Genomic DNA, 24526 nt, shown 5'->3' on the forward strand with positions numbered 1-24526 from the left:
TAAATTTAAACTAAGAATATAACTTGGAATTTAAAGGGAGAGAGGTAAGGACTTTTGGCTTACTTCATTCTTCGTTAAGCCTTTAATCTTCTTATAATTGAAGTGGCGAGTTAAGCACATTTTAAAATTCTCTTCACACCAATATTTAAAGCTCGTTACTTATACATTCTTTCGCCACCTGCCATCCTTTTGAGTGACTTTGACTCATAAGTTTCACCTGTCGCAATAACCTTTTGCGCCGCCCCACAATATGCAACCTGACACGTGATTGCTCCGCAATTAGCAAAGGTCTCCACCTGATTTCCCACCTGCCTTTCCCTTTTTTTTTCCTTTCCCATTGCTTTCCCAGCACTGGATGATTTAACATTTTCCCCGTTGCGTGCTATATTATTTAGTTAGGCAAAAGTGAATAACCGATGGGGGAGTGCATATATTAGGAGTGAAACAAAAAGGCGAAAGAAACTCGCAACAAATTGAACGATTTGTTTGGCCCAACGCCTCGTTTGTTGCGCATACGCCGCGGGTGCCAGCATTTTGGCCGCCTGGGCATTTAAGTGCAATGGTTTTTCGGATCGCGTTTTCTTTTTTGTTTTGTTAAACCTGCACATTTCTTATCATCTAAAGCACATAAACGTGTCATGGGCCTGGGCCGCCGTTTATGGGCGCTTAAAGTCAATCTCGGCCAAATGGCGGGATGGGAAATCTGAAGAGCTGACTGGCGGATGGTTGATGGTGGATTGCGGATGGGAAACCAACGCACACAGCTATCCCAGCCAGTCAGTTGAACAATCCGGCGAACGAGAGCTGCCAATCGTTGACATTGCAGGCCAGTCTTTAACCGAGGGCCGCAAAATGGCAAAACGGCTGGTGGGATTGCGACTGGGACTGGGACTGCGTCTTTGCCCATCGAACGACTCGCATGTCGCCCTGTCATATGCGCAAATTAGTCGTTAGCCGAGCTTTGGTTTCATTCTGTTTGGCCCAGGAGTTGGGCATTGAAAGTTAGGAGTTGGAATCTCTGCGCCCAACTTGAAGCTGCGGCGCGAGTTTAATGACTTTGGCGTTAGAGTTAGACGACGACGCTGATGAGGCGCATGATAATGGCCCCTGATGGGCCGAGTTCTTGTCAAACTCGTGAACGAGAACGTGGAGCATGCTGTACGGCTCCATACTCGTTGGCAACGGCAACGGCAATGGCAAAGGCAAATGTCAGGCAAAAGTTTGCCATGGAGCCAAATGTGCTCCTCATATGCACGCCAATGCACTTCAACACACATGCACTGCAGGAAAAAAATTGCATTAAAAAACCACAGGCTAACTTTTACAGTACCAGCCACCATATGCCAGCCAAAAAAAAAGTTCAAGGCAATGAAAAAAATAGGATACATTTATAAACAGAGTGTGGTTCATTCCTTAGAATGTTATATATGGTTATTCACAATCCTTCAAGACTTCGTGACTTCATGACTTCGAGAATATATATATGTTGCTTGGATATTCTACGTTTTCAGCCGTTTTTTCCGCGTGTAAAGACTCTCACTCGAGAAGACACAGTTCCGGGCTCTGTGTTTTGTGCATTTCTCATAAATATAGCATAATTAGCATGTCTCTGGCATTTGAGCCCTGATTCCCTTCCCTGGGCCCAGCATATTGTCAACGCTTATGGGTTCCTTGACTTCCGAGGCGACTCACCTTACAAGTTGCATTTGCGGCTTAGTTCATTTGATTTCACTTCCCAGTGATTTGTGTGTGGTGTGTGTGTGTGTGTGCTAGGTGTGTGCTAGGTGTGTGTGGAGTATCTCTGCGGAGTTGCATTCTGCATTCTGCATTTGCATCTTAGTCAGAGTTATGCAATCATTATGCTTACCATTCCGTTTGAATTTTTCCCATTTTGCATCTGTGTACAGTTTAGTTCCTGTGAGTTGCCGCCGCTAATTATGCGAGATTTTTGTTCAACTTCTGTGCGTCTCATGAGTAAAGTCTCCTAATTCACGGAGAAATAGAGACAAAATGGAGAAACTTAATGAAACCTCTTAGTCGAATGCCAGAAAGGCTAAAGGCAAAATGGTAATTGCTAATGCCTCGAATTACAGAAAACATGTGACATATCAACCAAGTGCGTGCTTCAAAGGCAACTTGTGGGTAAATTGAGTGAAGGAGGTTAAGAGTCGAGTATTTGCATGCGTTTTCTCTTAGGGAGTTGCTAACTTAGGTATTCAGGCGCATTTCTACTCTGCAACTTTGGCTTTTGGCTTAAGGGGATTTTATGCATAAGTGAAGCTAGTTATATATAATTATACTTTTTGATTTAAATTTAATGAAATGGCTTGAGAAGACAATTCATAAACTCATTTAAAGCCATATATAATATTCAACCAAACAAAGAAGGCTCACAACCGATAGTTAAGTGTAACGCAACAATAATTATTATATGGGATAATCAAGAGGTTTCACCGCCACTCCACTCTGCAGTTTTCGTGTCCATAGATAGTTGGCCATCGTTTACATAATGCAACCAAAGATACACATCGGTCTAGCGATCTATACGCTCGCATACGTAAGATGCCAGATGATGGTAACTTTTCCAGCTCTAATTGACATGAATCCCAGCCACTCCTCCGTATCTCCTGAATCCCCAAGATCTCCTGATCTGGTGCGGCACCTGCCATTAGTAGACCCACTTTGTCTTCACTTTCATCACTTTTGGCCGGGCCAAAATCGAGCCAAACGAAACGAAACCGAATCAAGCTGTGTAATTGTTGTGTTTCGCTGTGTTTTTTCAGTTTTTTTTTTGTTTTTGGGGGCTATGTGGATGTATAACAACTGTGTTGCAGTTCAGTTTCACTTTCCATGCAGCGGCGACACTTGCCGTGGAAAGTGCTGTTTTTAGCTTTTAGTTTTCAGTTGCACTTTTTGTTGTTCGCCTTGGCCAAAGTGTCGTTAACCCAATTTGAAAGCATTTGGCCAGGAGACGTCAAATGCAAATATGCAATGGCAGACAACAACTTTTGCTTTCGCTGGCCGGCAAAAGGCAACAAAAACCAGTTCAAAACTTTGCCAACAGAGTCGATTTTGAGTCCGGCTATTGGCCGATGTTGCAGCATACCATAGAGAGTATTAGAGTATTTTCATATGGCGCCCAATTAGGTGATCTCCCTGGCCGGCAATTAAGTTGATAATTTTATCATAAACTTTGCATCTGCTCCTGCCTGCCTGGGTCAAGTGCGTGTGTGTGCGTTTTGGGCCAAGAAAATCACCAACTTATGAGCTGTAATTGCTGCTCTGGGTGGTCCAAAGGACTTGCTGCCCGCAACCGCATGAAATTGTTGCAAATTGTTTACTGCAATTTGTCTTGGCCAAATATTTACGTACACGCCGGCCCCCAAACGAAAATATTATTCAGCTGGCAAAATTTATGTGGCAGAGCAAAAGAAAATATGAAATGCCCAAAATTCCCTTTATCAAAAAATCTCTCTGTGTGTGTGTCTGTGTGTGTGCTTGGCTTGTGAACAATTAGGGATTGACATAGGGCGTTTGCCTTGCCTGTCACTTTGGTCTAGACTGGGCCATAAATTATGCAGTGCAGCAACAGCTTTGGGGAGCTACATATGGAATGTGATCTCGGTCCAATGTTCTCTGCTAGATATTTTTTATGCAGCCAGAAAGATGAGAAAATAATGAGACCAATATGAGTTTCCTTTGAAAATAGTCAAAAATGTGCAGTGCAAAGGGAGCCCTTCAGATCGCAATAAACGAATTCAAAATGTATAGCTCTACAGTTATTTCGGTAGCACACCCATTTAATTCGATTTTCCAGCATAGTTTTTTCTGGGCAGCACTTGAATCTTGAATCAGTTGCAATTTGCATGTGGCGGTCAAGAGATGCCAATGCCCCTGCCACTTTTCCCGAGCACTTGGCCCAGTTGGGTTTGAGTATTGGCCATCGGTTGCATAATCATTGGTTGGTCAGCATAAAGCCATAAAGATTCTGGCCCGAAGTTTAACTTTGTGCTATTTTCGATTTTTAGTTGGGAATACAAATTAATAGCTGTGGGCCATCACAAGGGGCATACTCTGAGTTTTATTCGGCTTTCCACTTGTCTCACTGCACTGACGAAAACTTTTTTGTGGTATTCTCTTATATTTAAATTCTGTGTGGTCACCTAGCCAGCTATCAATTTTCTGAGTAGCACTTAAAGCGGATGACAATTTCCACAGCAGCAACCGGCAAAAGTGTAAAATAAATTGGCAAATATATGTGCGAAATATCGGGTATGAAAAGCCAAATGAAATTGATATGCCATTGAGGGTGGGTGCTGGCATTTTGTGAGTTGATTTTTGCCAATTTGTGTGGCAAGCTCGAGAACGTTGCAACAAAATATTTAAATATACCCAAACCGGCAGAGGGCGCATTGCAAGAGCTCTGCTAACGAGCAAAACCAGCACTTGAATATACAAATACAAAATCGTCATAGACCATATATAGGATATATAGGTACTATATGCAATTGCTTTAAGCCAGCACTTTATGTTCATGCCAAGTCAACAACAACGCACAAGTTTTTAATGTCAAAAAGCCACAACGCAGGCACACACACACACACACACACATTTATACAAGTTGAAGCCAGGGCACTAGCTTGGCCAATAAATTCTGTCTCAATCAATATGGCAGAAACGGGCGGAGCTGCAGCATTCACACGTATCCGCCAGATACTCGAACACACGCTCGCCAGCTCACCATTTCATTCCCAACATTTCCACCATTTGCTGCCGGCGTTAGATAAATTCTTCCTGCAATTCAATGCGTACACAAACTGACAGCATCCAACTGGCTCTCCTATGGCCACAATCCCTACGTGCACTGCGAAAAATAACTAAAGCAACGCTTCATTACTTCATGCCATTCATGCTCTAAGGGAGTTAGCATCCCATTGCAAGTAAATTTAATGGTATAATCTCCTTTTTTAACTTTGAACATAAATTGCCAAGGAGTAAGCTAATTTTAAACGTTCTAAAAATAGTCAACGCTATTTGTTTTTTTTAGCATTAAATGCATTTAATCTCTCTGTGTATATAACTAAATTTACACAAATATGCACTGCCCTGTCATTGCCCCCATCCCCCTGCTGTCGCGCCCCTGTCAAAGACGTATCTTATCTTCATTTGCTGAACTAAGCCGAACCCAACCGAACTGGACTGGATCTTCCTTCTTTTTCGCTGCCAGCCATACCACCATACGCTTTCCCGCCACATTCCTGGCAACGTTTTCTATTAGCCACCGCCTTTGTAGCCTGTCCAAAATCATTTGGGCTATTTAACTTTTAAGACTAATTAATTACGAAACGACGAAATGAGCAATGTCCGAGCGCCGCTTTGACTCTGAAGTTTCAGTTACGTGGCGCAGCATTTCCCATTCCCATTCCCGTTCCCATTTTCCCTCAGCGATTCCCAGCCCATTGCTATTGCCATTCCCATTCCCATTTTCTTTTTGGGCTGATTTTTCTCGACTCGTTTTAATTACTTGGCTTGGCCGTAACCAACTCAAGTGGCCATGGCGCATCGATGTCGACTTCTGTGCGGTTAAAAGTTAAGCTGCTGCTCCATGGTTCTGCCTGGTTCTCCTAAGTAGCCGTGGCCATCTCGGATCTCCAACTCCACGTCCACCTCCACCTCCAGCTTCAACTCCACCAGCAGCTCCAACTCCAGCTTCAGCTCCATCTGCCCGTTTTCATCTCCATCCATTGCCATGTAATTGACGCCGTTGCCATGGCTGTGTGAGAAATTCTTCGCCTTCTTGAGTTCATGAACTTTGCCTCATTTTATACTATATATTTTCTTTCGGGCGATTCGGCCTTTTAAATGTTCTCACTTTGGGATGAGCGACTTTAAGTGTTTCGGTAGCCGAAAAACATTTATGTGAATTTAAGTGAGGAATGAGAGATTTATTTTGCCTTTATGTGGGATTTGGTTTGTCGTTTAATGGGCGTTTTTTCCGGCTACCAAAGTACGCAACATAGATCCAAGTTAGATTCTAAATAAACGGCGAACGGGAATATCTGAAATATTTAAACGAAAGCCGAGATCATTTGATTAATTACACAGATTGCTTAGCTTTTCTTTTGTTTAAAAGAAATTCGTTCTTTTGGGATTAAAAACCAGTTTTCTGTGGACCATAAGTTGCAGTACTTTATGAGGGTTCCCCACAGAGTTAGCCAGCTATTTTTGGCCCGGCTGCATTGTTACTGTTGTTGAAATGTCTGTCAATTCGGGTATTTTTCAATTTATGTGAGTCTTAATTAAAAAATCGATGATGACGCTGATTCGACGGCGACTGATAGATTGAGAAATTGAGCCGTTCAACTTGAACTCGGCTATTAGGCAAACGAGATTTTTGTGAGTTGTCGCCGCTGCAATTTACAGTTGCTCGACCGCTCCCCGAAATCTCTTCGCGTTTCGCCCCCTCCCTCTAAGGCCAGCTTTTTTTCAAGCCAATGTACGAAAAAGTTGTTACCAAAAATATCAAAAAAAAAAAGAAAATACAAATATATAAAGACAGCATTTAAGCCAGCTCAGGTAACGCTCAGTGACCGCTACTTGCACGAAAATGGCGTCGATTAGCGTTAATCAATTTGCCAGTTGCCTCAATATATACAAATGTATATATCTACATAAAGATATATGTACATAGGTATATCGTATATTCTCCGGCTTACCCGCATCGTAAAGTGGCACAAGGTCTGGTTTTTGGGTTTGCGCTTGTCAGATACAGATACCATAAGATGTATCGCATATACACCACAGATGTAAGTGTAACGGCCAAAAGCGGATCAACTACTTTTCGCCGGCGTGTTAATGAAAAATGCGTTGGCCGGCGGCGGCAGCGAGGTGATGATGAGGAGGGGGGGGCCAAGCGGTGGAGCGGAGGAGCGAGTTCATCAACGGAGCAAAAACCTTGTCGCCACGAAATGAAACGTGTTCCATTCCTGAAAGTCTCGTGGGGAGATTTGTGGTGTGGGGAGGGGAGCAGGGGGCCAAGTCTGCTCTGCTATACCCCCTTCAACATATATATGTATGTATGTATCTGTCACTCAACCCACCCCCCCGCCTCCCAATCTTTTGGCCACGCACGAAAGTTGTTATCGCTGCCACAGTTAGACACTGCCACTGAGACAGTCCCTGACTGCCACTCTTACCCACTAGACAGATATAGTGGAGTAACTTGGGGGCGATTAACTACACTTTGCAAATATGAGGTGTACCAAATGAAGTTTTCACAAAATCCACACCTTAAAGTGTAATGAACTTTATGGGGTATATCTGAATACTATAACTTCTATGGCATATGCGGTTGTAACCCAATCTGGTTAGCTAGTTTAACTACTATTTCGCCAAGTGCCGGAGGAGTGGGGGAGGAGAAGAAGTAGTAAACTCTGGCTATATTGGTCAGCAGGGGCTCTTTCCTTCGAGGCAGGCAGTCCTGCAGGCATTTAAGTAAATTGCTCGCCTTTGTTTTTCTTCCCTTTTTTTTGCGAGAGTTTTATGGTGCGTTTAGTATTTGTGCAGGTTTACTTGTGTTGTCACGATGTCGCTTAGTGTTTGCTTTTAATTATCAAATCAGCACATGATCGTTACACTGCCGACAATGGCGACGATTATCTCTGGTATAAAGATGATTATAATGATGATGATGTGGCTGCTGCGAGCTGTGGGCTTATCCCAAAGGCATTAAATGTACATTTTATTTGTTCAATTTTTTGTGTATATTTGCCAAGCATTCCTGTGACTGTGACTAAAAAGGCAAATATTTTGGTTAGCAAATAAACTTGAAAGCAACTGAAAGGTAAAATGCGGAAGCAATAAAATTCGTTCAATTCATTTGTCTCCCACTTTAAGTGAAATATATTTTATGTGATTCACGCCGAATTCAATTGAGTCCCTTGCAATATAATTTACTCTCACCTTTTCCTGTTCCGCATTCAAAAAATTGTACACTTTACTGTTTGCTAATCAAATCTCGGCCCTTTTTTGGCCGCCAATCGATGGCTGTTCCAGGTCGATAAATCAGCCAACGAAGTATTTCATTGTTATCGCCGACTTCCATCCGCTCTGATCTCATCCCATTCGATCCGAACCGAACCAAACCGATATGATTCGATGCCATACCAATCCCAACTTCAATCCGTCCCCGACTGTTTTCCTTTCACCTTTCGAATTCAATTAACTGCAGCCGAATGCCAATCTACGAAATTCGTTAAGCAAATGGTGGAGCGTGGGAGTTGTGTTTTCCCTCCAAGTCCCCAATCCCCAATCTCCAATCCTCTCCGTCCCAATCGCAAATATTTGCCATCAACATTTTTGCACGCTAATTTCCTCAGCAAATTTTTGGGACTCTGATATCACGCGCGCAACGCATAAAGCTTGTAAGGGGGTCGCCGGGAAAGATAGATATTTTAAAATGAAATAAAAAAAAAAGCACGAAACTGTTGCAGTTCAGTAGTCACAAGGAGGAGCTGGGCTGGAGTGCTGAAATTTCGTCACATATTTTTGCGTAAATTGCCGGAAAATCGCAAATCATTGAAGATAAACATCCAAGTCAAGAAATGAACAGAAGCCAAGAGGCTGCCGGAGAAGATGGGTGGCACAAATCGGTGGGAATGGGTGGAAAAACTGAGAAAAAACTGAGGGCGGAAAAGCGCTCACAACCGCCGAACCAAATATCAAACAATGTTAAGCAAACACTCACTCAAACACAGTCTAACTGAGATGCGGCGAGTTGTGTGCAAGTCGAAGGCAATGGCAACGGCGAACGGCATTCACCAGGCAGCTTAAAAAATCCAAAGCACTGCGAAAAAATACTACAGCTGAGAATAAAGTTTGTAATAAAAAATAGGTGGAATAAAACATGTAATTCAGAAGTTATTATTATTAATAGGGAAGAGATTCCAACTTATATCTTGGTAATGCAGAGTTGTTGAGCTATTATTTCGCCCAGTGCATATCAGGGGCTCAGTTCTGCGGTCGCTGCCTGTCGACGAGCCTTCGATGCCAATAAAATCGGGATGGGGACCAAACCGGGGCCAGGAAAATGGGCCAAGAGTGCACTGAAGTGATGGGGGGAGATACTCGTAGACTAGACAGACAGAGGGCAAAAAGCAGAGGCTACGGCTGCCGGGGCAGAAACGTTTTCGCAACGCTTGAATTGCCAGCAAAGTGGGGGAGGAAATCGCTGGGTCTTTGAGGGAAAATCGGAGGGTTTCAGTTGAACTGCAAACTGCAACAAGCGTCGTTGCAGTTTCCGCCATCGCGCTGTTCGCTCGCTTTCCACGCATCTCGCTGAAGCTCACTTTGCGGCTCCTAAAAAACAGAAAACGAAGGGGAAAATAGAAATCCTCACATAAGGTAACACAACATGCATGGGGTCCCGACGTGTCTATAAATATTTATAAGCCGCGCTGAAAGGACACGATTATGCAGCAACCTTGAATGGCTCTAGGCGAAGCAAAAGTGGAGATTCACGCGAGTTTTGGGTACAAATTATGTGTAAAAACTAAAAATAAATATTAAACAATGTCTTAAACGATGTCATTAAAATAAGCTAAAAACCATATAATTTAAAGCTATATAAACTTCAAAAGGCAGAGATTATAATTTGCGATTATATCCTTCACTTAATCCGCTTCTTATATCCGGCTGCAGTTTTAACTTCACCTGGCGTATCTAATCAATTTCGGCCAATATTTGGCCACCTTGGAGCGAAAGGCAGGCTGGAGATTGGGATGCAGATTGAGTCCGAGCTGGAGAGCTTGTAAATTGTATTTAGTCAACGGCTGGCTGATCCCGCTGCTCCCTTCCAGCTGATTTCACTCGACTTGCAGCCAGATTTCTGGCTTGGATCGGCGCTCTTTAGTCTGCAGTTCCTGGTTTCTAAGCCCCCCAACTTTTGCCATTAAATTGAATTTAGTTTGATTGCGTTTGATTGTAGCTTATCAGAGAGATTTATGCTTCGTTAAACGTGTGCAGTGCAATTGAAAGGCAGAGGATGTGGTACAGTGCGGCGCATTTGCATAATGCCCCCGATACGCCAGCCAAAAGCTCAACAGTTTTTAATTAATTCGCGTGTGTGTGTGTGTGTGTGTGAGTGTAGAGTGTGTGCGAGTGAAAAGCGTTATAAATAGCTGTGAGGCCTTGGGCCCAGCAATTTTCACATCTGATGATGACTGCGCTCCTCGCCGTTTTCTCAGCTAAAAGTGCGCACTTATTTAGCCATCTTGCCATCTTTGCCATTTTGCCATTAGGCAAGGAGCGTCAGCCGCGCTAGAAAACTCTCACTTTGGTCTATTAATGATGATTCGCACGGAACAGTCGTAAACTGAGGTCTTTAGCCAAGCCGCCTTTAACCCTATAAATGTGCAAAGGAGGTCAAATATTTTACACATTTTAAAAAAACTTGTAAAAAGCTGAAAAACATTTATTCTAGTGATCAACTTAATTTATTTTGTTTTTCAAAACATTATATGATATTTTTCCTGATAAATAAGTGATCTCCTTTAAGTACACAGGCTACTTAGTTTAATAATAATAATTTTTATAAAATTATATAAATTGCACCCTTTGAGACCGAAACATCAAACTAGGGTTAAACTGCGACCAATTCAAGTCAAGTTGAAATATCATCAAGTTGGATAGAAATGATGCCGCGGTAATTGCGGCGGCCTCCAAGGCAAATGCAATTTTGCCTTCACTTTGCTCGTTGAGGCGTTAAGCTGACAGTTGGCCACCTGCAGCCACGCCCCCTACCTTCGCCCACCCTTTTTCCTTTCACCTGCCGCTTATCATTTGGGCCTGGCCATGACGCGTGATGCGTTTTGATAATTGCGTGCCGGTGGAAAAGGGCCAAATTCAGTTAAATATATGGATGTGTCTGCTTGATATGTACATATAAATATATGTATATATATATATATATATATATATATATATATATATATTCGGCAACATTGCTCGCATCGGTGCACAATTAAAAGCTGTCAAAATTTCACTTTACCAAAAGGCCCCTTTGCTCGCTTTGCGTTTGCTTTGTTTCCGCCATTATAATCAGCGCAACGCCCATTGCCTTTTGATTGTCTTTGCATTTGCACAATTCAGCGCCAATTTTAAAATCATTTTCACACACGACTGCATCCCACCTCGGCCCGGAAATGTTTATGGCCAAAAGAAATCAGCGCCCACGCACCCGCACTTGCATCCAAATACTACACTATATTCGTACTACTATGATAATGAAGTTTTCCACATCTCCAGCGCGAATCCAGCGGTATATATGGGTGTAGTCCGGAATTTCCCCATCCGATGCGATAGGCACGAAGCGTGTTTGTTTATCTGCTGAGCGCCCAATGCAAATACAGCCACGAATACAAATAGAAGCGAAATAAAATTAAATAAATTCAGGCCTTGCATCGCTGCTTAATTGTGCGCAACTTTCAGCGGCTAAATTAAACGTAAAGATTGCAATTGTGCAATTGCGATGCCGCTGTCGAAGCCGAAAATTCAATTATCACATGAATCCCATATATATTTATATAGAGACTGCAAAGCACTCAGCGCACTAATAAGATAACAATTTATTTATGTATACTTGCAGATAAACAGAAAAAGGGCAACAGCAACAGTAAAAGAAAAACCATTGAAAAACGGCCAAGACAGCGAGATTGAACAGGTGAGATAAGGTGCGAGTATCTCAATATTCTGCACGTATTTGCATCGTATTTGCTTATCGAGTCAAATTTAATCAGTTTTATTGTATTTGCGCTTTTGAGAGACGCTTTCGTTTATTTTGGCTATTTTGTGTGCCGCACTCAAACAGATTTGGATTTACAGTGCAAATATTTGTTTACCCCTTCCGTTCGACAGGCGAATTGGATCAATAGATCAGCGCACTATTTTGACGGCCTTCTAGTGAGTTTTGTTATTTGTTTGTAGTTAGCTATGAACAAGTTAACTTTTAGGATTAAAAACTTCCTACTTGTTGGAAAAATCTATATGAGTTCTTTCTAATACAGTGTGAACTGTTTGAAATGGCCAACTGCCTTGGCTTTCCTTAAATTAATCTTAATTGAAGTCAGCGTTGGTGGCCAGCGATTAGCATCACTCTTTGACCATTAACTTCACTTCTCATGACCAAAGGAAACGCGCATCTGAAGTGCGTGGCAACCTCGAAAGTTTGCGATGCGGTCAGCGAAGAAACTAAACTCGTTGCCCACACAAATAATTATCGCTTGAGAGTCGAGCACTTTTGTGCGGCGGGAGGGGAGTGAAAAGGGGGGGTGGAGCGGATACCGCAAGGCCAATCAAAGCGTCATTGAAACGGAAACGGAAACTGCAAGTCAAATGGCATTCGGCCACAGGAAATGAGGCGCACAAGTGCCTTTTGGAAGAGTGCGAAGATGGTGACCGCATTTGCTACTCGGCGACCGCAAATTAACGCGAATATTCCGCCGACCCACACTTCTGGCATTGGCACTTCTTCGAGCACGATTTCGATTCTGATTATGATTCTGATGAATTATTAAACGAGTGTCCAATGCAGAAGCATCGTCGTCATCGTCATCGTCATCGTCATCGTCGTCTTGTCGAGCGAATAAGGCAACGTTTGTCAACGTCTGAGGTTTTGGCCAGGCATTTTCTTTACCTTTTTTTTTTTTTTTGACCATTTTATTTTGGTACTGCCTGAATAAGCGCTCAAATGAACACCGCAATGAATGTGCGCCGCATGACAAATACGTAAAGTTTCTTTTGAAATTAAGCAGCATTTGCTGCCAATTCTTAACTACATCAGCGCAGCGCAAACTTTGTCCTCTCACCCTTTGCCAAGTAGTTTTTCCTCTGGCTTCCGTTGGTTAGTTTTTACTGGGTGATGCTGGCACGCGAAGAAACTGGACATCAGCTGCAAATATTTTCTGTTTGTATTAATGTTAGCTTTATGAATGTTTTGGTTTATAACGTACTAATGGTTGTTGCTCAATTAAAAAGCAATTTGGCTTTGGTTTAATCAAAACGGAAATATAAATTTAATTATTGAACAAAGATCACACAAAAACATATAAATTTCATTAAATAGATATATGAAGATAAACTGTGTTAAGCAGATCAACGGTAAAGTGGCGAAAACCCAACTCCCATAGAATTTAGATACACAAAAGAATGCATGATTTTTTGCAGTGTATCGAAGGCCCAGAGGAGCTTGCTCATTTCAAACTTTTGACACAGAAACTAATTTTGGCAAGCAGGCGTCAGCCAGCCAACCGAGACGACGACTGCGAAGAGAAGAAGCCACAGTTGGAGATGGCAAACCTAGAGCTGCAAGCGTCTCCGGATTTTGCGACTCACCAAGTGGATGCCTGGCCCTTTTTCCTTTCCCGTCTACCCTTTTGCCTTCTCGGTGGCTTTTCATTCTTTTAGTGATTGCAATATTTCATTGCCTTTGCGGTTCGTGTGTTGCATACTTTTGAGCGATGTCGCTGAGGTTTGCCTTAATTAATTGCCACCACAAAACCCCATCCACAGTGCCAGTTCCAGTTCGCGTTCCAATTTTTAATCCGCATCTGCGAATGCAGCTGCATTTTTCGCATGTGCCCTGCATTCGAATTTAGCATTTGACTTTGAATGGCGCTTTAATTGTCATTTGATGTGATTTATACCTAAAACCGAATACCAGTGTAGTAGAGACGCGCAAATTAACGCTTAGCTGGCACTTCACTCGCCGTCACTGTCAAATCAAACGCGCAGACCCGTCGCTTGATTTATGACGTTTTGATTGGGCGATAAGTGTCGAGAGTGCTGCATTTGTGTCTCCCAGTGTTGTGACACCATATATCTGGGTTAAATCCTGTCAAATTGAGCAAGGCTTTAAGCACTTCTGCATTCAATTCAATTTGCTGTTGGGCAAACTCATCGGCAATACTACCTGCCTGTCGCTCTGTGGACCAGAAGCTCAACCTAATATGTTTCAATTTCATTGTGCACTCTGCTAAGCATACGACTTGGCCAAAATCCGGAGCTACACAGTGCGCACTTGTGCATTGGGTATGTGCAGCCAGATGGAGAGGAAAATTTGTACAAATATCCCTGGAAAATAAGCCATTAAACGAGGCCAGAAAGTGGGCATTGAGTGTTTGCCCATCATAAATTGGGCAAAAATTGCCTGCAATGTGCACTGCAAAATCAGAGTGCAAAACTATATTAGAAGTAAAATGGTAAACAGTTCTTGAGGATATTTTATACATATTTGCCTTAATTTATTTTCAAACATCTTAATAAAACATCTTACTAAAATGAAAAATGAATATATATTTAGATGCATATATCTAATACCAAGTTTTATAAACAACAAAATATTGCAAATGCATTTTTCTGTTGATTAATATTCAAGGAATATCTGATTGTAAAACCGAATAAATTAAAAATCTAATTTAACTTCAGCTCTCGTCATCTTTTTTATTTTATCTTCTAAGAAAAAAACAGTGAATGGTTTCGTGTCTATTACATGGCTAAAACGTTCACACCTTGCGTTAATAATGCAGCTGCGAAATGGAGATGCATCCAGCGGATAAAGATGGAGATACAAGCGTAGATACAGTATCTGGGGGCCAAGGAAGCGCGCCAAAGAGCACAGGCTGATTGCATTTCATTTTCAATTTAACTTACTTTTATTTCGAACTGCTGCTTTCGCTGTTCCGTTGGTAATACCGCCGTTCGAGCTGCCGGTCTTTGCAATTACCATCGGAGGGCAGACAACAGTTGGAATTACATTTTCAATATTTCCCAGCAGCAAAGCAAAGCAAAAGCAATAGCAAAAACACTTGCATCAGCTTCATTTTTTCATTCGCTGTGCCCTTTTCCCCAGATTCTTGGGCACTATGGCCATAAATTTTTAACTACAAGCTCTTGAATGCAATTACTTTTCAATCTTTTTTTTTATATTTTTCTCCAAGAGTCCTACTCGTCTAGTCTGGCACACGCCCTATGTATATATGTTCTATAGTTGAACGCGAAAATTGCTTATTTCAACATTCAACTTGGAAAACTTTCGTTTCGTCTCGTTACATTTTAAGAAAAAATAAAAAAAAAGAAGCAAAAGTTTGCCATAATTTTGCCAGAGGTCTATCACTTTTATACCGCGTCCTCGATTTTTTTTACCTCACTCCTTAGCTGTCTCAACTGATTACTTTTATTTTTGTTGCCACGTATTTATTTTAGAGCGGAAAAGTAGCTTGAACTTTGTGTTATTTGATCAGGAATTTGACATGATGCTTTATGCAGGGGCAAGAAATGTAAAATTGTGAAAAAATTGCCCTCAAATCCAGGCGACATTTTTCCATTTCACTTTCTCCTGAGTGCACTTTGCACTGACAATGCAGTTATGAAACTTGAACTCGGCGGTTTGGAACTTCCAAAGTCATGCTCTCTACACAAATAATGCAAAATGTGGCAGGGTGGTAATAGATAGGGAAGTATTAGCTTATGGGTGTCATTTAAATATTACACATTTATATCGCTTAATGCGATTACCAAAGAAGGAAAAGAATTCCATGGAACATATAGGAAAGTACTTTTATTTAGAGTTAAGTCAACATATAATTTGTAAGACATTTTATTAAACAAAATTAGTGAGCAATTTTTCTCAGTTATGGCTGTCATTATGCATATCGGCTGCCGTATTTTCTTAGAGATCATTAATAAATTCTTAAAGGAGTCGCAGCTGCCGCCGGTCGCTAATCCTGTTTAGCAGTTATCCCTAGCATCCTGCGCTGCAATTCACCCTTTTTCCGTGGCAGGAAAATGCTTGTTCATCCGGCAGAGGCATGCAAATTTTTCAGCTGCTTGGGAAAATACGTTGTGTAATGTCACTTAATCTTTTTATATAAATTGCCCGGGCGGCGGCCGCGTGAGCGGATTAGTGAAACGGATTAAGAATGAAAGTGTTTGCAAAATACTAAAACTTTACGACGGCCAGCAGATTAAGAATGAATTGTTTTTTATTACGCCAGCCGAAAAGGGGCATAAGTCAAAAGTGCAGGTAAAGCGCAGGTAACTTTTTGTCGATGGACAAGGATTTAAAAAAAAAAATGTCGGGACTCTGAAAATGCAGGTATACACAAGCAGCAGGATGTGACTAGCTGGAATGTATAAAAACTAGAGTGGCTGTTGAAAGGACATCAATCCTTCTGCCAACGTTGGACAAGCAACATCGGATATCATTATTCACCACCTGGAAAATCTGCAACAGAAGCAGCAACGAAGTGCTATCAACTTGCTAAGGAAATCCGCACCGGACTTTGTGTTTTCAGTTACCTTATCCATCCGCACAAATCGAACAAAAATGCCACGTTACCAGAAACTCATCAACGAATGCGACAGCAAATCTGCTGCAAATTCCGCCCCACAACAGCAGCAGCCACTTGGGACGCCCAATGTGGGATATCACCTGTATCTGTACCGCCAGCAACTTTCTCAGAAAAATGTGGAGTACATGAGGTTGTCCAAGGCCAAGTACTTCATCACCGACACACTGCTGGCCAAAACGGTTCGGAATTTGAAAGGATGCAGCGTCGACGAATTGAAGACTGTTAACCATCAGATCGTCTTCCGGCACAAACTGCGTCACCAAATTCAGCGACTCCGCAAGCTGAGAAGCCTGGGTATCAAGAATGCCAATCCCAAAATGGAGAGCACGGAATTGTAATAGTGATCACATACACACAGGATCTTTTGAGGAAAGAATATTTGCCAGCTATGATTTAGGCATAGCTCAAAGTTATTCTGTATTACCACTCACCTTTTTGGAAATTTCATTAGTTTAAGTGACGGACTGCGTAAATTTATAAAATTGTATTGTTTAAAAAACATATCAATAAATAATCATAAACTATAAACGAATAAAACATATCATATGATAAACTAGAAACGCATTAATTGAGATGGGATCTAATTTATTGGACATACAAGAAACTGCAATTCCCAGAACACTATTTCTAATTAGTGGGGCTTTAATGTGCACTAATAACATTATTGATTAATTAATTTAATAACCTATGTAAGCGGAATGAAGATAATTAAGAAAAGCACAGCGTTCATAATAAATTGATTAAAATATAATTAAATAAACTCTGATGGTGTCAATTATCGAAGCTTACAAATGCATTCATTCATTTTAAATGATGACTTTTAAAGCATCTATCATAATATTTTGACCTATCTGTGAACTGTTTTTGGACCGCACTTGTAAATAGTATTTTTGGCAATAACCTAACTGTCTGAACTGCTGTTGCCGCCTACTCAAGTTTAGATAACGACTTGGATGTGGACAGAAGCAACCTCAATGTGACTATCAAGTGAGGCCAATTTGCGGCAGCCACTAATTGAGTTCTCTGTGCAACATACCATATTGACACGTGTCAAGACAAATCATCTCAGCTCTTGGGCCTTATCTCTTGACCGCAAGTCTTTTGCAATTTATGAGCCCTTCGGGGTGCATTAAACTCGAATGCCATCATCGATTGGCGAAGGCAATTTTTAAGCGGGTCACAAAAATATGCAGTTAATGATTGGGTACTTTTTGGGGCAGCAGCAGCATTTTTTTTTAATTGGAAAATAATATTCACAAAGTGCTTTACACTTAACTGAACACCAACATCATTATTTTCGCTCAAATAATATTAATAAATGCCGACCGAACCCCGCTAGCCCGTAATAAATAAATGGCGCACATAATGCGGCCAGCAAGTCAATTTTATTATTGAAATGAGTCGCGCGATGTTCAAACAGAAACCTCAGCCCAAAGTGAATGTGAGTGTTAACAATTAAAGTACACACATACACACACACACACACACGCACAACACGGGGTGTTGTTTTACATATGCTCGCAATTATGCAGTCTGTGGGCAATGCAATTTGCAAACACTCCAAAGTAGGCTATGAAAAATGTCGCATGCACATTAAATTTTCCACACAATCAATTTGGCGAGCCAAAAGGCGCACTTTCCCATATGTTCATTTCTATAAAATATGTTTTTTACGTACATATGTATATGCACATAGCCACATGTTTAATTGCAGCAACATCCCGTTGAAATTTAAATCAATTGCCATCTTGTAAGGCATAAATACTTAAAGCGACAGCGGCAGTCGATTAGTGCGCTTCATTATGTGCATCATTTTCATTATGTTTATTACGAGCTGGCCACGGGTGTGAGCCCCGCCCACTTTTCATTGTGCGGCCCGATCGCCAAGGAAACGCCCTTGTCTCGAGTTAATGCCATAAATAAAATTTCAACTGCACCGTCGGGCATGTTTAGCCGCATGAAAAGCGACAGTAAGCCGTGCCTGCATAAGAAGTTGCCTGTTTATCTTGGCCCCTTCTTTGCCTTTTGTTTATTCCGGTGTCCTGTAAGGATACTGGTCCGGGTTTTGGTCCTGCTCCTGTTCCTATTACTGAACCAGCAACTAGGCAACAACTGTCCCTATCCCATGTTTTTTCCACTGGCCGGGCTCATTTGTTACACCGCAAAAAAGCTATAATCAAAATATAGTTTTGGTCTATAACTTTTCACCTCCGATAAACGTAATTTAGCCTCAGCAATGTAGTATTTCTATATAAGCTAAATTTAATTTAGAAATATGTGTAAGTTAAACACTTTTTGGCGGTGTACTTCGCTGTCACTAGATGGCTGTTTTCTTTCAAAAAGTTGCCTTCGTTGGTGGTGGGCTAGTTGGGCTCGGCTTTGACCCGTTTGGTTAGCGCAGTCGCTTGGCTGCCTGCTTGGCCAACTGCCCTAATGAGTTTACAAAAAGTTTTGCTTTAGCAAAATGCTCTAGCAGCAGTGGTGTGGTGTGGAGTTGGCAGGAACTGCCCAGCATGTTATACAAATTGCAGGGGCCTTGGACAAAACTGTCATCAACGTGTCGTCCTTTTGCAGCTCCTGCATGTGGATGGAGGACGAAGGCAGGACGAAGACAGGCGACAGGAAGGAGGATAGTGAATCCTAGACGAGTTAGGCTGGCTGGCTGCCATTTGTTTACCTATCCCATTTGCACTGGCATGTTGCATTGTTGCTGGTTGCTTGTTGCCTGTTACTTGGCGACCGAGCGAAAGTTTTCGCATTTATGTTGCTGTGCAAGTTGCAGCAGAATATGCATTTTAATTAGTTTAGCAAAGTTAAGCAACTCCGGCCCAGCCAGCCAGCCATCCAGCCAGACAGACACACAGTCTCCGCTTGCGTCTGGTTAATTGCGCAAATTTAATGGCCACTGCCACTGCACTTTAAGGCGAAGAAAGTTGGCTGGCAAAAGTTGGGCCACACCGCCTGCAGCCAGAAACTGCCTACACTATTTGTACTCTACACTCTACAAGCAAATGTACCACAAAAGTTGTTAACATTTCACATTTCACTAAGTAGCAAATTCAATTAGTTTGTTGTCGTCATCTGCCCCCGCAAAGGCAGGCATGTGTACATTTTAGTAAATTACTTTAATGCCCCGAAAGTTGCCATTGCCGTTCCCATTTCGGCTTTGCAATTTATGCCTGTCGTAATTTACTTAACTGTCTGCTTGCATAAATTAATTTGTCTAAGCATAAATCTGCCGACTATTTTGGCGCTGCACTGTGTGACCGAAACTGAAACGAGGCTGCGAGTGATGGCAGGAAAGATACCTCATTAGGTTTTTCAATAAATTTAATTCAATATAAATAGAGTGCCGACTCAGACGCTGCCAGTCAGCCGTCTTCCGTATTCCGTCTTCCATCTGCCGTCAGCCACTTCATCTTCATCTCCTTCTGGGCTTCGCATCCGTCTGGTTCTTTTGGCAACCGCCTGTGGCAGCTGCAACAAAAGCAGGCGAGGAGCAGCAGCGGGAGTAGGAGCAGGAGCAGGAGCAGGAAGCAGCTCCAAAGTTGCACACGTCGCCTTCAGAGAGGACTTAAGGCAGCTGATGCCGGAGCTCCTGTTCCTGATGCCGCCATCTCCTGGGCAGGATGAAGCTGCTGCTTCCACTACAACGCTTGCCAAGCGAAAATGCTGCTGGCTGTGCACTTAGAAAAATATGTTTAAATACAAAAAATATATAAATATGTATCATGCATTCATTAAGCCATTCCTAATGCAACATCCATAAATAAATTTTAATGAGTAATGCTAATATTGTATTCATGATTCAGTTAAAGTTAATTTTATTGAAATTTTTCGGAAAATCGCTTTTCTGTTTTTTGCTACTATAAATATCAGTATTTTGATCAGAACATTCGAAATATTGGTCCGAATATGGAATGTCATACCTCGTTAAGTTCGTAATTAAATTTCCTATCAAACTGTGTTTTCAAAAAAAAATTCTATTTTATTCACTTTTTTTGCAATTTTTGATGATGGTACCCCTTTCAAAAAATGCGAAAAAATGGACAAAAATTATTTTAACACAGTCGGTCAAAAAGTGATTTGGTTGGTTAGTATTGGTAATTAGGAGTTAAAAACTGTAATTATTTTCGCTTTCTGACCATTTTCAGACAAATTATACCGAAAATACCAATCGTAAATATTGAAATTTTGGCGAAAATAGTTTTTCTGTTTTTTTGCGTAAATAATTATCAGTATTTTTATCACGGCATTCGAAATAGTGGTCCAAATATGGAATGCCATACCTCGCTGAGTTCGTAATTAAATTTCCAATCGAACGGCGTTTTCAAAAAAAATCCCATTTTTTTCACATTTTTTGTAATTTTTGATGATGATTTTTGAATATTGGCCAAATATCGTTTTTCTGTTTTTTGCGACTACAAGTATCAGTATATAGATCAGAACATTCGAAATATTGTTCCGAATATGTCTTCATATTTCAGCTATTTTTGCGCAGTAATTTAAGATTATTTTAATAAAATTAAACATATTGATTTAAACTTGTAAATTACTTAGCTGCCGAGTTATTTTTCTCAGCGCTTCAAGCCTGTACCCTCCACGCTTCCTGATTCCTTTCGAGGACCAGACCACTCCACCACTTTTATTTTATGTTACTTAGCCTGAGCCGAGCTTAGCTGAGCGTTTGCAACGCGTAAATTTGGCGCTCCAAAGCGGTGATTATGTCGTCGTCGTCTGGTTGTGCTGCACATTTCCACCATGACGGCAACTGCTGCTCCACCTCCCGCAACCATTTTCTTGGCCAATTTTTCGAGCTGACAGCAAACGGTGGCGCCGGGAACGTCATCACTTGAATAAATTAAGTTGCTGGCAAACAGCTAAATGAAATTGTTAATTTAGAGCTGCACAACGGAGCGTATGCTTGATGTGTCTGCCCGTTACCTGAGAAACCGGAGTTTGCTGAATGTCCACCAGTCTGGATGCAGTCCAAAGTCCAGAGTCCAGTGTCCAATGTCTGCAGTCCGCTGTCCGCTAATCCGCTTATGGCATGATCCCAATCCAACGGGCAGCATATGCCCACATCAATGGAACCCTCCGGTGTATTCCCAGAGCTCATCTGAGCTCCTTTATTTCGCCTTTGTGTCTCTGCTGCTGTTGCTGTTGCTGCTGGGCATCTGCACCGTAATTGCATTTTAAATGTTCGTGCAGCTGCAAATGGGCAAATGATTACTGGAATTTATATTAAACTTTAACCCTCAGTCACTTAATTAGCCCGACTTTGGCATCGACTTTGGCTGCAGTTTCGATTGGGCGTTAACTACTTTTTCATATGACCATCAATCTGCGGCATGGCCAAGTTTGCCACCCAAGTGGGCGAATCCGACACCTAACCAAACACCTACCAACGGGGCCAAGACAATAACAAAATCGAAAAGAAAAGAATGGGGGAAAAACTTTTGTGCAGGGAGAAAGAGAGTCAACTTGGAAATATATTGAAAAATGCAGTAGTTCCTTTTTCGCCAAGAGTTCGCACGGAAGCAAACTTCTGTGCAACTTGGCTGCGTCTGTCGTCCTGAAACCGTTCTCTTTCCCCCTCCTCGATCCTTTGCCTTTGCCTAAACTGACGTAAATTTATAATGACAAATTGCATTTGGCGCAAATGCGGCGGGTAAAAAAAAAAAAGTGGACGAAACGATTCGCCCAACAGTCGTGGCCAATTGAGCGTGAAAAATTATGAAGCTGGAAAGGAAAGGAAACGGATTAGAGCCAAAGCCAGTCAGCCAGCTAGAGACAATCAAAGTGCTTAATTACAGCTTAAATCCGCTTAAATGCAAATTCCTCCCTCTGATTCGCTGATTATGCCAAGTGAAAAATGAATGAATGCGCCAGGTGGGAGAGTCGCAGACAAAAGTGAAAGACTTTCGGAAAACAATCGAATGGTTGAGGAATCAATAGAACAAAGAAAATATACTTTAAAAGAGAAGAAAAGATAAAAGTAAAATCAGATAATAATACATAGGCACTCTTTATTATGCTAAATTTGTATGTCATGATAATCACACGTGAAAAAAGTTTGACAAAAAATCAATGTAAAAGTCGTCTATGACCTTTCTATAGAAAAATAATTTTTAGATTTTTAGACTATATCTATCTGTAAAGTACTATATCTATTGCAAAGAACGTCTCTCCCTGCGTAGAATGTAAGTTAGCTGGGAGTCAAACTCACCTCATATTTACCATTTCAAACCTCAACCTGAAACCATCAGTTAAACATAAGCCAAACCTACAAAAGTGGCTTAAATTTCACCCACACCCACAGCAAGTGTAGCTGTTGTTCCCGTTCATGTAGCTACATCGTTACTTAGTTGCAGTCGGGGTCAGGGGTCATGCTCTGCTCATACTTTACCCAGTGGACTTGGGCGCCACCGCGTCAGGCGATGGCGATAAAGCAAAAAATGACACGTTTTTAATTTTATTTCACACCTACACAAGGGCAGCCGTGTAATCAAAACTGCTAGAGAGCAACAGTCACAACGGAACAACAGGCAACACAGCGAACAACATGAGCAACACGAACAACAACTGCTGGTGACAACAATGCAACTAACTGAAAGTTGAAGGCACTGGCCGGGCCAGGGCCAGAGAAAAATTAGATTTATCACGAGTGGTTGCCGGAAAAATTGTCAACATTTATCAACATTTTTCAACGGGGCACGCGGACGTGTTTGCAGGCCAAGACACCGAAATAAGAAATGAAAAAACCTAAAAATCAGCAACTTGCTGTTGTTGTGGCAGAACAACAATAAGAAAGTCTGGCCAAGACTAAGCCCCGGTGCCACAGGAGTCTACTAACCCAGGTCCGAACTGGGCCAAAACAGCACCTCTCGCGTGGGAGTTTTGGCCCGCATTTTGATTAATATCCACTTGCAGGATGCGGCAAGAGGCAGCAAGATGCAGCAACATCACGAAACTGGCAGCAGAAAGCGCAGCAGTCGCAGCAATCGCAGCAATCGCAGCAAGAAAGCAACATGAAAGCTGGCAAAGATTCTGGTCCAGTCCCACTGATTGTGAAAAGTGGTCACGATGATGACAAAAATTCACTGCCGGCGAAATGAAAACAAAGTTGTCCGCTTTTCAGCCAGTGTGTAGGTGCTACCAACTCTAACTCTCTTTCTCTCTCTCACTCTTTTTTTTTTGGCCAATCTCCAGTGAAAGCAGCCTGAAAAGAACTTTCCCAAAAACCAGAAAAAAATCAGGCAAGGAAAGTGGCAGCAGCGCCTTGAATGCGGTTTATATTCTTTTGACTGGTTTATTTGATTTGGCAGCCAAGGAGTTGGGAATGAGCGGATGAGAATTGTGAGAAATTGCTAGGGACTTGTGTGGAACAAATTGAGTTTTCGAGCATGGATGCGATTTGAGGCTGCAAAAGGCACAGCTGAAAATATTTAATCACTTTTGGGCGAAATTAATTAAGGTAAACAAGGAATACCTTTTTTTTTATTTTGCGGATCAATTTTCTGCCTAATCCTGGACGATTTTTTAGGACCTCTTTTCATTAGCCAACTCGAAAGCAAAACACAAACATTAGATAAAACCGAACTCTCTTCGCCCTTCCCGCACCCTTCACATAATCGCATTTTAAACTTTTTCAATAATAAAACTTTTCTAAACGGATTTCCCGCTGGACGCGTTGCGCTTTAATAATTTTTCCCATTTTTTCACTTTTTATCTCCTCTATTCCAGGCAGCAGGCGGTTTTTTAGCTGATGAGCAACAAAGGACAGAGTGCATCGGAGCCATTAATTTAAATTGGGTATTATGAGCGCACTAGCAACAAGGACAAAAAGGTTCGTTCGCACATTGCCATTTAAAATGCAGTCTAAAAATGGTTATCATATGGGTCTGGTTTTAAATACCTTTTAATTCTAACATATTTTACATACCTAATAATAATTAATAATTACCGTGAAACATGATTGATAATTACTAACATTTGTTTTAATGTAGTTCGGTTTGTAAATACGTATTTATATATATTATTATAATCAGTATTTACTTACAATATGGTTTGTTACTTACTTATACATATATAAAATATATTTATATTTTTAAATGTTT

General features: G+C 41.5%; 3 protein-coding genes across 3 annotated transcripts in view; 2 read left to right on the top strand and 1 right to left on the bottom strand.

The window, feature by feature from the left end:
• LOC6533011 overlaps positions 1–24526 on the top strand; it is a 105103-nt gene that overhangs the window by 48920 nt on the left and 31657 nt on the right. Inside the window, exons 4-5 of the mRNA XM_015194281.3 lie at positions 11645–11719; positions 24153–24255. The gene's annotated coding sequence lies outside the window, so the exon portion shown is untranslated. The remainder of the gene's footprint in view (positions 1–11644; positions 11720–24152; positions 24256–24526) is intronic.
• On the bottom strand, positions 5279–6470 carry LOC6533009. The gene has a single exon (XM_039373448.1). It carries the CDS (start codon positions 5749–5751, stop codon positions 5584–5586), a length of 168 nt encoding a protein of 55 aa, XP_039229382.1. The 5' UTR covers positions 5752–6470; the 3' UTR covers positions 5279–5583.
• LOC6533010 lies at positions 11751–16966 on the top strand. Its single transcript, XM_039373446.1, has one exon. The coding sequence runs from the start codon at positions 16382–16384 to the stop codon at positions 16742–16744; it is 363 nt and encodes a 120-aa protein (XP_039229380.1). The 5' UTR covers positions 11751–16381; the 3' UTR covers positions 16745–16966.

The sequence above is a fragment of the Drosophila yakuba genome, chromosome 3L, assembly GCF_016746365.2.
Source record: "Drosophila yakuba strain Tai18E2 chromosome 3L, Prin_Dyak_Tai18E2_2.1, whole genome shotgun sequence".
In the NCBI taxonomy this organism is placed as follows: domain Eukaryota; kingdom Metazoa; phylum Arthropoda; class Insecta; order Diptera; family Drosophilidae; genus Drosophila; species Drosophila yakuba.